A 13,118-nucleotide genomic window follows, 5' to 3' on the forward strand; every position below is an offset into this window, starting at 1 on the left:
CTTGCGAAAGGCGATGACAGCTTGCGAAAGGTGATGACAGCTTGCGAAAGGCGATGAATCGTTTGTGAATACGGGCGTTAGTTGTTTCATTATGGGATCAGTACCAGCTATTAAGATTGGGGCCCGTGTCCTGCGATACAGTTATCTAAAACTTTTAGTTTGAGAAATAAATATGTCAGATTGGAGTTCAATGCCTCCTTTAAGGGCTGCCAAATGTTAGATTTTTATTTGACTCTACATTATCTTGACCGAGCTCAAAAAGGACGAAGTTGCAAAATGGTATTTTTGCTGACATATTATAGTTACGAGTACTTAAATGAGTACATGATGCATTATTTTTGTTCACTAACCTATTTTATCGTCAATTTTAATTTCAATCAGATTAATATACTTTTACTACCTTCACAGCTTTATTTTTTTTAATCATTTTACAAAAACTAGACTTCAATTAATGCGTCAATTTTTTCATATTACTTATTAGAAAATACCTAGAAGGTTTCAATTTTGGTAACATTGTATATAATCATTTTGACTCTATGCAAATATTTGAAATTCCTAGTTAATTTACATTGCGCTATCCAGTCCCACACTAAGCAAAGCTTGTACTACACCAGACAAAAGATGTGCCAGCCCTACCCGCTCGGACGCAGCGAAGGCGCAGGCGCACTATTGATCATAGATCACAATGATATCTAATGATACGGCGCGTGATCGATAAAGGGACGCTGCCCACCGCGGGAGACCCTTCCACACCGCTGGTGCGGCCACGATTGTGGTAGGGTTGACAAAACTTGTTCAATTTATTTATACGGCACTTAGTCTTTTGAAGCAAGTTGAAGAAATGTCGTATCCGAAATACAATTTCAGTGTGGCTATTATTTTAAGGTCTTGCAGAGCAAATTCTAAAAGAAAATATGTTAACACTTTTGATATTGTGTTAGCTGACTAAATAGGTAATGTTTAGCGTTGGCGTTACTTAAGCACACACTAAATATTTAATTTTTAATAGGAAACACAAATAATATTGTTTTATTCCTATGGTATTATTATAAAACATGTATTCTCATTAGTTCATAAAAAACAGTTCATAAAAAATATTAATTTCTTATTAATCTGACACTCACATTAAAAAATGTATAGTCTAAAAAAATATTTGACACCGCTTCCAAGTTGACAACCCTATTGTTTTTTTTTACTCTATAGAGATATAGCAGCGCCTTCTGGACTTCCTATAATGCGCCGACTAATTGAGATAACTTTTTAATTTATACGTTTCCTTCCCTTTTCACGTCATTAATCTCTCTTTGGTTTTTCTGAATCGGTTCTTTGATAAATATTTTCGTCCGATAAATCATGGGTGCTGTGTTTTTGTGTAAGAACCTACTTTGTTTTATTTTATTTGGCTTTTCGACAATGAGTACTTAGTTACATACTTAATTACAAACATTTTTTAAAGAATCCTCGTGTCTTGTGGTAAGCTATGCTTGTTTTACGAGTAGATTCACCATAAAATAGTCGAACGGCGGCGGGATTCGAACGAGCGTTCCTCGGATTACGAGTCGGCCAGTCCGACCTCTTCACCGTTCGGCTATTGTGGCTTTTATTTCATTCAATTTAATTGTTTCAGTCTTCTTATTTAGTTTCTATCTTAAGAAAAGCGAGGCAGTGAAAGTTACTTTGATTATGCATTACGTTTTCAACCGTCAAAATGTTGAATGAAAGCTCTAAATTGCATGATCAATAGATCACTTGATGTCAAGATTTAGAAAACTTGCGCATGATTTAAAAAACTTGCGAAAAATACTTTGATCTTTATGGATGTTTTTCCAAAACATTCACATAGAACAACCCTACCCCTTTGTTCTATCTGAAAACCCCATCCAGTTTAAACAATCTATATCAATAACTCCTAGTGCCAGCACATGATAGTGTGGTGCATAACTCTCAGGATAGAGTCCACACTGGCCTGAACAATCGCCATTATGATACATAATGTATCATTTTAATAGTCCACGATTCTGCCATCAGATATCACAGCGCGATGTAATGTATACTATTCATTTTATACGCGGTACCGCTAGAGTAAGTCACAGCTAGAAATGATAAGCAAAACATAAGTTGCGGAAACTACTGTGTTTAATGGAAATTCTATTTTGATTTCCCTGAATTTTCATTGCAAGAAAATATTTTTCACGTCTTGCTTGATTCAACTGCCACCCTGCACAAAATTTTTTTTTTTCATTTCCCTACCGTTTTCGGCGTGCTGGAGCGCTTAATTTAGTTTAGTGTTAGTATTGTCTAAATTCATACAAATTAATTTTAGCCTGTCTCAATTTTATTGGCATAGGCTAAAAAAAGTAGTCACGTATTAAAATTATGAGCATTGTGGCACTACCTGTTGTTAAAATTTTTGTCAAATTGTCTCTTAAAATCTGTAAACATAAATTAATAAGGTACTCAGCTCAGGTACCTACGTTTGAATAAACTGACTGTTTTATTTACACTTCGATCACAGTTAGGGTGCGCGATTTTAATAAATTATTCTTCGTTGTATCATAAATTCGTAACGTTGAACTAAAATAACTTGAATAAGTTGCAACCGTTCTGAGGCAATGAAGGAAATCTTATAATTAATTGAGCTCATTTATTATGATATCGCTGTTTAATATTGCTTTATAAGAATAATTTTGCAAATATAAGAAGATAAGTTTCCGTCTAAATAAGATATTACGTTATTGAATAATTTTGTTAGCTTTCCTCTTTTTGGCGGACAAAAAAAAACAAAAGAAAGATGGAAACTGTACTTTTTTAAATGTCACAAACATGGATGTGGACAGCGGTGGAGCGGTTGTTGTGGAAATTCTTCGGGTAGGCAGAGGCTTTTGTCCAGCAGTGGACGTCTTTTGGTTGAAAATAACAAACGAATGATACACCTTTACATTGACAATCATTGGCGACACTTGTCTATATTTCTCAATAGCCGCTAGTCTGAAAGCCCATAACATCTAAATATCTATATCTTATTCAAACATTTCCAACATTGTGAAATTGTGATGCTATAAAGACGTCATCGATTTCACGCACTTGTCGCCAATGCCAATCATCTTTTATCAAAGATTTTCCCAATTCGATTCATAGAATGTATGCATTATTGCATGATGTTTGATGACAGCAAACTTTGGCATCGTAAATAAATGCAATATAGTCATACAGTTTTACAATAGTACCTACCTTAAGATAAACATCACGATGACAATGTATGGTTTGGGTCTGCCATTTTCAGAACTACCTACTGTTTTCTATTTTCTTAGGCACCACTTTTTTTCAAGCACCTTAGTTTACACAGTTCTTTAGGTCTTGTCACTAGAGGTGTACGAGGAACAACGTGGCAAGAAGCACCACTTTAAATGAGTTTTGCATAACTTTGAATACTCCATTTTTGTTTTGTATACTACGTCATCAAAAAAGGCCTGATGTGATGGGACACGTTGAGATTTAATGCTGAAAATAGTAGCTGGTACTTCTTAAGGAGTTTTGGACTTGATTTTCCGGAGCGCTCGCGCTTCTCATGGATTTTTATGTGCTCCCAAAGTGCTCCTTCTCCACATTCCTCCACTATGCTCACGCTGACTGTGCGTTTTAGCGTTCACACAAGCCCAAAAACCGAGGAGCGTGTAAACAGAGCGATAACAATCGACTATTAGCGAAAGGGCTCGAATTATGTGCGTCAATCAAAACGCTGTCCGAAATCGCTTGTAACAGCCGAGATTGCTCCGAGTGGTTAGGGTTCAGTGAAAAGGTCCCTAGAAGTAGAATTATCTCAGCATCTCACAAAGACAAAAAAATGTAGGTAGATACATCCGGACAGTTATTTTTATTGAAAACCAATAATCATCACAGATGATGCCACTGATGAAGATGCAGAAGGACGATTTTTCTTTAATTTACCATATTCAAAAGGGAGGATTTGGCTTACATACTACCTAGACGGGTCGAGGAACACTGATGTTCTTTTTTTTTACGTGACAGGAGGAAAACGAGCAGACGGATCACCTGATGGTAAGTGATTACCGAACGTACTGTTGTAGACTGCCAACCATCTAAGTGATGGGGATGGATGGATTTCTTTCTTAGTCGCCTTTTGTGACATACAGGAGAAGAGGGGAAATGTTGTACTCTATTAAAATTTACGCATTAACCAGAATTATGCGACTCCAAACGCTACAAAAATTTAATAACTAAGTATTTATTACTTGTTTGTCATTTTATAAAATGAATTAATTTAAGAACTCTTGAAGTTCATTAATGTACAACACTACGTACTTACATCCACTTACCATATTTTCGTATACGGAACTCTTTACCAAATATTCGGCATAATTTACAGCGTCTTCAATATTGACTTAATTTGGCATGTTCCACGGGGAAAGGGCATCCGAGGTCATTCAGATGTATTTAGGGCGCTTAGATCTTTAGCCTTTGACTCTTATCGTGTAGTAATTAGGGATCTCAAAGATTTTACTGTAAGGTTATTACTTTGATATACAGTAATCACTAAGTGCAATTAATTTTCACTTGTAACTTCCACACGTTCGTAGTCCCTTTGGGCACATTCTATACTATATAATGCAGATAACATTTCTGTTCGTCTTTTCAATATTTTTCCACACGTAACCTGTGATTTTTTTGGATAATTTTTGGATAAGTGATTTAGTTTTCATATCTGGGATTACAATCCCTGAAATGGAGATTCATAATGCTTTGGTACGAAATAAAGTTTTATAGGTCGTGAGACGCGTAATAAGGGAAATATACTGTGATATTTTGATGTTAACTTTCATATAAACTCGAGTAGAAGTTAGTTAACAATAAAAGATTCAATCTAGAAATGAAAGGATATAATTTCAGCTGGATACTTTGATCTGTCAGTTATAATTTAGTAAGGAACTCATTCATTATTTAATAAAAATAACCTTATTGAAAATTACACTCCATTAAAATAATTTAATAAGCCAGTTATCCGTAGAATTACTATCCAATTTGTTTTTAGAGCTGTTTTATGCGCGTATCCGCCTATTACCTAGTCGTTTTACGATACGGCCCTATTACGTGTGGGTAATAGCGATTATTCTATAGCAATTGCTATCAAACGTGCCGTTTCTTATCCAACAATATAAAGGCCGTAGCATACTTAGCAAGTATCGGGTTGATACTTGCTAAGTATGCTACTGAAAGGGATCGTAACCGGCAATGAAACTCCATTATCAGCACCGTAACGTAAGACGCCTCGCGGTTGACAGTGCGCGAAAGGCGACGACAGCTCGTGGCAGGTGATACGGTGTTATTGATCCCTTTCCGAGTTGATAAGTCTGCTATGACCTTAAAGTTTTAATCCAGACATACCTAATTTGATTATTTATACACCGGCTTTTCACTGGAAGATGACCAGTGAAGGCCGCAGAAGCGCCTGCAAGGCCTGCATACCTACAGGCAGCGCAGATCTGGCTAATAGGTACAGAATTATGGCCCTGGGGTTTCAAAAAGTCTTCAGCAGAAGAAGTCTTTCGAGTAGTACAAAACTTCAAACTCATAGCAAACTTTAAACTCTAGATTTATACAATGAGGGTTTTCGCGTATGAAAGATGCGCTAGATGGCGGGACGTGGATGTGGGGTCTGACTGCTGCGTGATTGGTGGATTTTGACATATCTGTCAATGTTATGTCAAAAATAACCAATCATACAGCATTTGGACCTCGCGTCTACGTATTGCCATCTGGCGGATTTTTCATACGCGAAAACCCTCATTAAAGTAAGGCTTTTTATTGTCTTTTGGCTAGAACTATTGTATTTAGTATGTCACCCCTTGCTGTCTGTCTAATAACATGTCGACGAATTAATAAATAAAAAAGCTGCACTGAAGCCATCATATTTCTAGAAACTTTAACCATCCATAATTAACCCTCACATGCGCGTGCGTCGCATCCAGTACTAAAATCGCGTCAAATGCTCGTTGCCGTTGCGCAAGACACATCGTGTTGATCTAAAAATAAATATCGGTACTGGATTATGTTATTTCAGGCGTTTAAATGCTAATTATGGCAAAGGAATGCGTCACAAGAAAGCAATTAATTTTATCTGCCTAGCAAATGACTGAGCACAGTGGTTAGAAGTGCTCTTTTAAAAAGTATTATTTATTAAAACTGCGTGTCTGACTCATTGACTGCTACTGGTCACTACGAAACTGTTATTCTTTTTTTTACAACGATCTAATTTTCATTGTTCCGTTTTAATGTTTCTTCCTTCAAATTAACTCGTTAGCTTTCGTATTTTTTAAGTTTGCTGTATCAGTTTCTGTATGGGAAATTTTCTTCAAATAAAAGATATCCCAATCGTTAGACAATCAGCTGAGAGAATAACCACAAGTACTTTTAAGTAAAATTTTATCAATATAAAAATGCCAATTACATGAACTAAGCCAGTAAGAAAAAACATGTTTTTTTTTTGGCAGACCTACAGCACTCACATACCTATGTACCTTGTGAAGTAATGCATTATCATCATAAGAGTTTCAACACAACAAAAGCCTATACAAAAATACCTACATCACATTCCGAAGGGTCCAATCAAACGCGATGTTGTGTCATCGTTAAACAGTATCAATATCTATAATTACTAATTACACCCACATGTAATTAGTCGGCTGATAGTTTTCATCATTTTAATTAAAGCACAAAAGTCGCGAGTGGCGCCCCGCTGCGGTGCAGAGAAACAATAAAGCATCACAATGTACGTCGGCGCTTGTACTTGTAGGTCCGATTGAAAAATGTTATTGATAGCTAAATGTAATTAAAAGATGCCTGAAAATTTAATAATAAACTAAGATTGTTAAGCAATTACATTAAGAATAAAATAGGCAAGTTTTTTTTACCACCATCGTCGTCCTTTAATTAGGCTCCACTACAGGAGCACGACACGACCTTTTCTTAGGCTGAGTTGCACCACCTAACTTTAAAGTTAACGATAAGCAGTGCTTTTTGTATGGAGTTTGACAGATTTTTGACGTTTGTAAAAGGTAAAGTAAGATGGTGCAACCCAGACTTACTCTCTAATTTACCACAGGCATTCGGAGGATAAGGCCTACACCCCTCGCTCGGCTATACAGGTTGGGTAGGACATATTTTATTTTATGTAAATTAAAAAGAAGTAAAGCCACGGTACCCGACAAGGCCAGTTCTTAGCCGTCGTATGAGTCACATACGTGACTGTACTCCGAAATTAATTACTTCATTATAAACTATTGATTAATTAACTGGACCTTGGTTTTACGACCCATTTCGAGTCCGAATCAAGATAAGATATACCTATTCTAAATACTTACGAACTATTATGAAAATAGGGACAGAATTCTTCACACCTTTCGTTCCTGCCATTGCACTTGGACGTGTTTAGGCTGTTTTTTATACAGTATTCTTAATTTAAATTGCAAGATAGGATAGTTTTTTGCATTCGTCCTGAAGAGTAGTTCAATTTGGCTTCAAACTTCAAAACCACTTTTAATATTCCAAGAACATTCCAACAAAAAATGCATAATACATCATTCACATGAAAGTTTATCGTGAAAAAGTTACACATTTAAGAAATTAAGTATTCCTGGGGTACGATAGCACACCAAGTCAGTTAGACTAAACATTGTAGCACTTTAAACAGTTCTAATAAGTGCGATTTTTCAACAAAATTGTGATTTGGTGTCGACTGTACGTAAGACCACACGTTAAGGGTCACATGTAAAGATATCTGACCTGGATCACAAAAGGCAATCAATGCTACTACGAGTACAACAATAGATATACCAGAGAGTAGGCCCTAGAGAAAAAAATCATATCATTAGGAAAAGTAGGTAGACGTGGCTTTAGTCGAGAAGAAGCAGGTAAAAATGCTTAAAAAAATCATAGCATTCTCATAGGTATTTGATGACAATCTAAAATAGTTTTCTGCCTTTACGATATATTATAAAGATGCGATTACGCTGCGGCGTGTAAGGGCTATATTTCACAGGGACACCATGGCGGCGCAACCAGTCGCCGCTACCAACAAAATGTATGCAGCTTTGCGCAACCAAACGGACACCAGGTGAGCAACTCTCTATAGAGCTGTATACATTTTGTTGGTAGCCGGCGACTGGTTGCGCCGCCATGGTGTCCCGGTGAAATATAGCCCTTAGGCGAGTGAGCTTTACATGAGTGTGGTGGCTCGCTACTGTTCGTTCTTCAAAAGTTTTGATAGACATTACACTATCGTTATGTAAAGCTCACTCGTATTCATGAGTTGCAAGAACAATAATTTATCAATTCAGTAATATTTCATCTTAATTTTACAATAATTTCGGTCTCTATTAATCTAATAGAGAGTAAGAAAATGAGGAGTAAGACTACTGTTTCCAATGTTTGTTATGTGACTTCCGTGTGATCGTTAATAGAGTAGTTAACCACACATTTTCAAGAAAGTGGAAGGTCCTTGCTGACTTTCTAAACTTGTTATTTTTCTAAACAGGTCAAGAGCAATGTAGTATTGGACTGACTTCTAAAAAACTAGCTTTTTAAAAAAACTGATTAGTGGGCACTGGGTTGTACGTAGATCTGACAGCCGATAGGGCAAAAAGGTTCTGTAAAGGTAGACACAGCCTGAGGCGTCGACCCAAAATGTAGATAAAGGAACTAAAAGGTTGCTACCAATCTGAAAAAAGTGATGGTCGCAGTGGATACACCTATGGCTGAAGATGCTAATGAAAAGTAACTGCGACATGCTAGCGACTATTTATAATTTTCTATAGCTAATGAGACAATTTCTTTCTTTCCAGAATGCGTAGAAGCAGAAAAAGAAGAAAACTGTCTCGAAGCACAGAGTTAGCGAGGCGCACGCGCAGCGCAGCCAAGCCTACGTCAGACCCGGACTGTCCGGGGCTCGGCCGTCGGTACCACGAGTGCAACACTGCGGTAAGTTCGCTAACTGAAATTACTTATGCCAAATCCTCCTTTTTGCCTCAAACAGTCGTCCAACTACGATGGAGACTAAATGATGCTACTGTTATGCCATAACAAAAGACCGTTTTATAGAACTTCCTACTAGTTTACTTCAAACTCTACTATGATAAAAGTTACGCAAGAGTTGTGTGCGCGTACAATGAGTTTACGTTAGGTTAGGTTTGCTCGCTAGCGACCGCGTAAAAAAATAACATGAAATGTATGAAACATTGTACAGCGCCCCTAGCGGCTACTTTCAAAAACTAAAATCTTCATAGATATTTTGACGCACTCGCTAGCGAGCACACCTAACTTAAACTCGTCGTATAAGCACACTGATCGTGAAATCCAAAAAAACGTCATCCTGAATAATGCAATTTTTAGTTTTCTTAACCGACTTCAAAAAAGGAGGAGGTTATTTATAAGAGGGAATCCTTGAAACAGAATAAAAACTTACGATCCCACTAATAACGACATCTAATAATTGTGATTAAAGCTAAAGAATATAATAAATTAATAAATGAAATCTAACAAATATATTGGTTGGTTTTCAGCCATGTCCCGGGCCGCCGCGGGACCCGCGAGCCGAGCAGTGCGCGATCTATGACAGAAGGCCGTTCCGGGGACACTTCTACACCTGGGTGCCGTATGTTGATGGTAAGTTATATATGATTTTCGTACTGGTGTAAAAGATAGGTGGCAAAAAGTAAGCATACCTCTCACTCTCCTCTCTTCATATTTTATAAGGAACCAAAGTAAAGTCACACCCAATCGGAAAGCTGTATTTTCGTGCTCGATGCTTAATGGTTTGATTTTTCGCTAAAATTTCTCAGACCTAAGGCAAGGCATATGCAACGCATTGGTTTTGAAATAAGTTATTACATTTTGTTTTAATGTTTTGAAAAAATAATTTCAAAAACGTTTAAAACCCGACATAATATGTTTGTGCCAATTTAATTAATTAACCATCCGCGAGATTCAAGTCCACAACCACAGCTGGCCTTAAAGTCTATTATAGGTACCAGCCACCAGGCCAAACTATTATCAACGAGAGCTCATCCATATTTCTCACCCTTCTCTTATTCTTTGTTTAATTCTCCCAACCTTTATTGCTTCCAGGTGACTCCCCCTGCACCCTGAACTGCAGACCGCGGGGCCAGCAGTTCTACGCGTCCCTCGCTCTAGTCACAGATGGGACCCCGTGCACCAGGCCTGGCTTCAGGGCGATATGCGTGCAAGGCTCCTGCAAGGTAAGTGGCTGGAAATATTTATTGGATTATAATGGAAGAAAAAGTCCTAAAAAAGAAGAAGTGCGATCTGATCACAATTAATGAATAAACAAAAGGTATTTTTATAGTCTAGTCATTTGATTTGAAACAAGTGAAGTCAATATAAAGCTTGTAAAAATGTGTTCTTTCCGAAGGGCATATTAAAAGAAATAAATGTTACCAATTTTATAAAGTCCCGGAAAGCTTTCCAGGTAAAACTTCCCAATTACTGGACAATGAGGGCTATCGTTTTAGCGCTCAACAGTTAGCGCCTCTGTAGAGTAAGGTCCTGTCACTTGCTAGTAGCGAAGACAGTGGCACCAACTGGTGAGCGCTAAGGTGGTAGGAGGACTATCGAATTTGCACTCATCAAGATGGCGCCACTGTAGCCCTTTACACACGACGATACACGTACGTGAGAGTAACTTTGAAAAAATCTCATGCCCATGTAAACTTGTTTTTGCGGCCGCAATCGGCAGCGATCGCTCGTGAGAGATATTTACTCGCACACAGTGCCGCTCATTTAGTGTTGGGAGCTGTCAGTGNGGTGATGACAGCTCGCGAAAGGTGATGACAGCTCGCGAAAGGTGATGACAGCTCGCGAAAGGTGATGACCAGCTTGCGAAAGGCGATGACAGCTCGCGAGAGGTGATGACAGCTCGCGAAAGGTAATGACAGCTCGCGAAAGGTGATGACAGCTCGCGAAAGGTAATGACAGCTCGCGAAAGGTGATGACAGCTCGCGAAAGGTAATGACAGTTCGCGAAAAGCGATGACAGCGCGAAAGGCGATGGTGTGTGGCGAAACCCCTTTCGAGTTAATAAGTCTGCTATGACCTATAGTTTTCAAAAGATGATTATTAAGGTAAACACCTGGAGATGTAGGTAGGAAGATGACCTGTGAAGGCCAAAGGAGCGTCTGCATATGGGCAGCTCAGATCTGACTAATACAGAATTTTGGTGCTGGTGTTTCAAAAAGTCTCAGTTCGTACACTGCTGAAGACTTTTTGAAATCCCAGGACCTTCAGGACCTTTCTTCTTTCGATTTAAGAGCAAAATAAATTACATAAATAAATAGTGAAAAAACTTCAAAATCATAACAAACTCTAACTCTAGACTTTATAAAATTAAAATAAGGCTTTTTTATTGTCTTTTGGCTAGAATTATTGTATTTAGTATGCCACCCCTTGCTGTCTGTCTAATATCATGTCGACGAATTAATTATTAAAAAAAAGTACACTGATGCCATCATATTTCTAGAAACTTTAAGCATCCATAATTAACCCTCGCATGCGCGTGCGTCGCATCCAGTACTAAAATCGCGTCAAATGCTCGTTGCCGTTGCGCAAGACACATCGTGTTGATCTAAAAATAAATATCGGTACTTGATTATGTTATTTCAGGCGTTTAAATGCTAATTATGGCAAAGGAATGCGTCACAAGAAAGCAATTAATTTTATCTGCCTAGCAAATGACTGAGCACAGTGGTTAGAAGTGCTCTTTTAAAAAGTATTATTTATTAAAACTGCGTGTCTGACTCATTGACTGCTACTGGTCACTACGAAACTGCTATTCTTTTTTTTTACAACGATCTAATTTTCATTGTTCCTTTTTAATGTTTCTTCCTTCAAATTAACTCGTTAGCTTTCGTATTTTTTAAGTTTGCTGTATCAGTTTCTGTATGGGAAATTTTCTTCAAATAAAAGATATCCCAATCGTTAGACAATCAGCTGAGAGAATAACCACAAGTACTTTTAAGTAAAATTTTATCAATATAAAAATGCCAATTACATGAACTAAGCCAGTAAGAAAAAACATGTTTTTTTTGGCAGACCTACAGCACTCACATACCTATGTACCTTGTGAAGTAATGCATTATCATCATAAGAGTTTCAACACAACAAAAGCCTATACAAAAATACCTACATCACATTCCGAAGGGTCCAATCAAACGCGATGTTGTGTCATGGTGAAACAGTATCAATATCTATAATTACTAATTACACCCACATGTAATTAGTCGGCTGATAGTTTTCATCATTTTAATTAAAGCACAAAAGTCGCGAGTGGCGCCCCGCTGCGGTGAAGAGAAACAATAAAGCATCACAATGTACGTCGGCGCTTGTAGGTCCGATTGAAAAATGTTATTGATAGCGAAATGTAATTAAAAGATGCCTGAAAATTTAATAATAAACTAAGATTGTTATGCAATTACATTATGAATAAATTTTAACTGAAATAGGCAAGTTTATTTTTTTTCTACCACCATCGTCCTTTAATTAGGCTCCACTACAGGAGCACGACACGACCTTTTCTTAGGCTGAGTTGCACCACCTAACTTTAAAGTTAACGATAAGCAGTGCTTTTTGTATGGAGTTTGACAGACTTTTGACGTTTGTTAAAGGTAAAGTAAGATGGTGCAACCCAGCCTTATTCTCTAATTTACCACAGGTATTCGGAGGATTAGACCTACACTCTCTCGCTGGCTGTACAGGTTGGGGAGGACATATTTTATTTTATGTAAATTAGAAAGAAGTAAAACCACGGTACACGACAAGGCCAGTTCTTAGCAGTCCTGTATGAGTCACGTACGTGACTGTACTCCGAAATTAATTACTTCATTATAAACTATTGATTAATTAACTGGACCTTGGCTTTACGATCCATTTCGAGTCCTGATATAGAATCAAGATAAGATATACCTATTCCAAATACTTACGAACTATTATGAAAATAGGGACAGGATTCTTCACACTTTTCGTTCCTGCCATTCACTTGGACGTGTTTAGGCTGTATTTTCATACAGTATTCTTAAATTAAATTGCAAGATA

At 37.5% G+C, this 13,118-nt stretch overlaps 1 protein-coding gene across 1 annotated transcript in view; it reads left to right on the plus strand.

Annotated features, from left to right (window-relative positions):
- LOC114359654 (thrombospondin type-1 domain-containing protein 4-like) overlaps positions 1-13,118 on the plus strand; it is a 92,211-nt gene that overhangs the window by 9,766 nt on the left and 69,327 nt on the right. Inside the window, exons 2-4 of the mRNA XM_028314126.1 lie at positions 8,859-8,994; positions 9,576-9,678; positions 10,141-10,271. Of these exons, the coding sequence (XP_028169927.1) occupies positions 8,859-8,994; positions 9,576-9,678; positions 10,141-10,271 (370 nt within the window). The remainder of the gene's footprint in view (positions 1-8,858; positions 8,995-9,575; positions 9,679-10,140; positions 10,272-13,118) is intronic.

Source organism: Ostrinia furnacalis, unplaced genomic scaffold (assembly GCF_004193835.3).
Source record: "Ostrinia furnacalis isolate ACB-3 unplaced genomic scaffold, ASM419383v2 OfSCF4536, whole genome shotgun sequence".
NCBI lineage: Eukaryota > Metazoa > Arthropoda > Insecta > Lepidoptera > Crambidae > Ostrinia > Ostrinia furnacalis.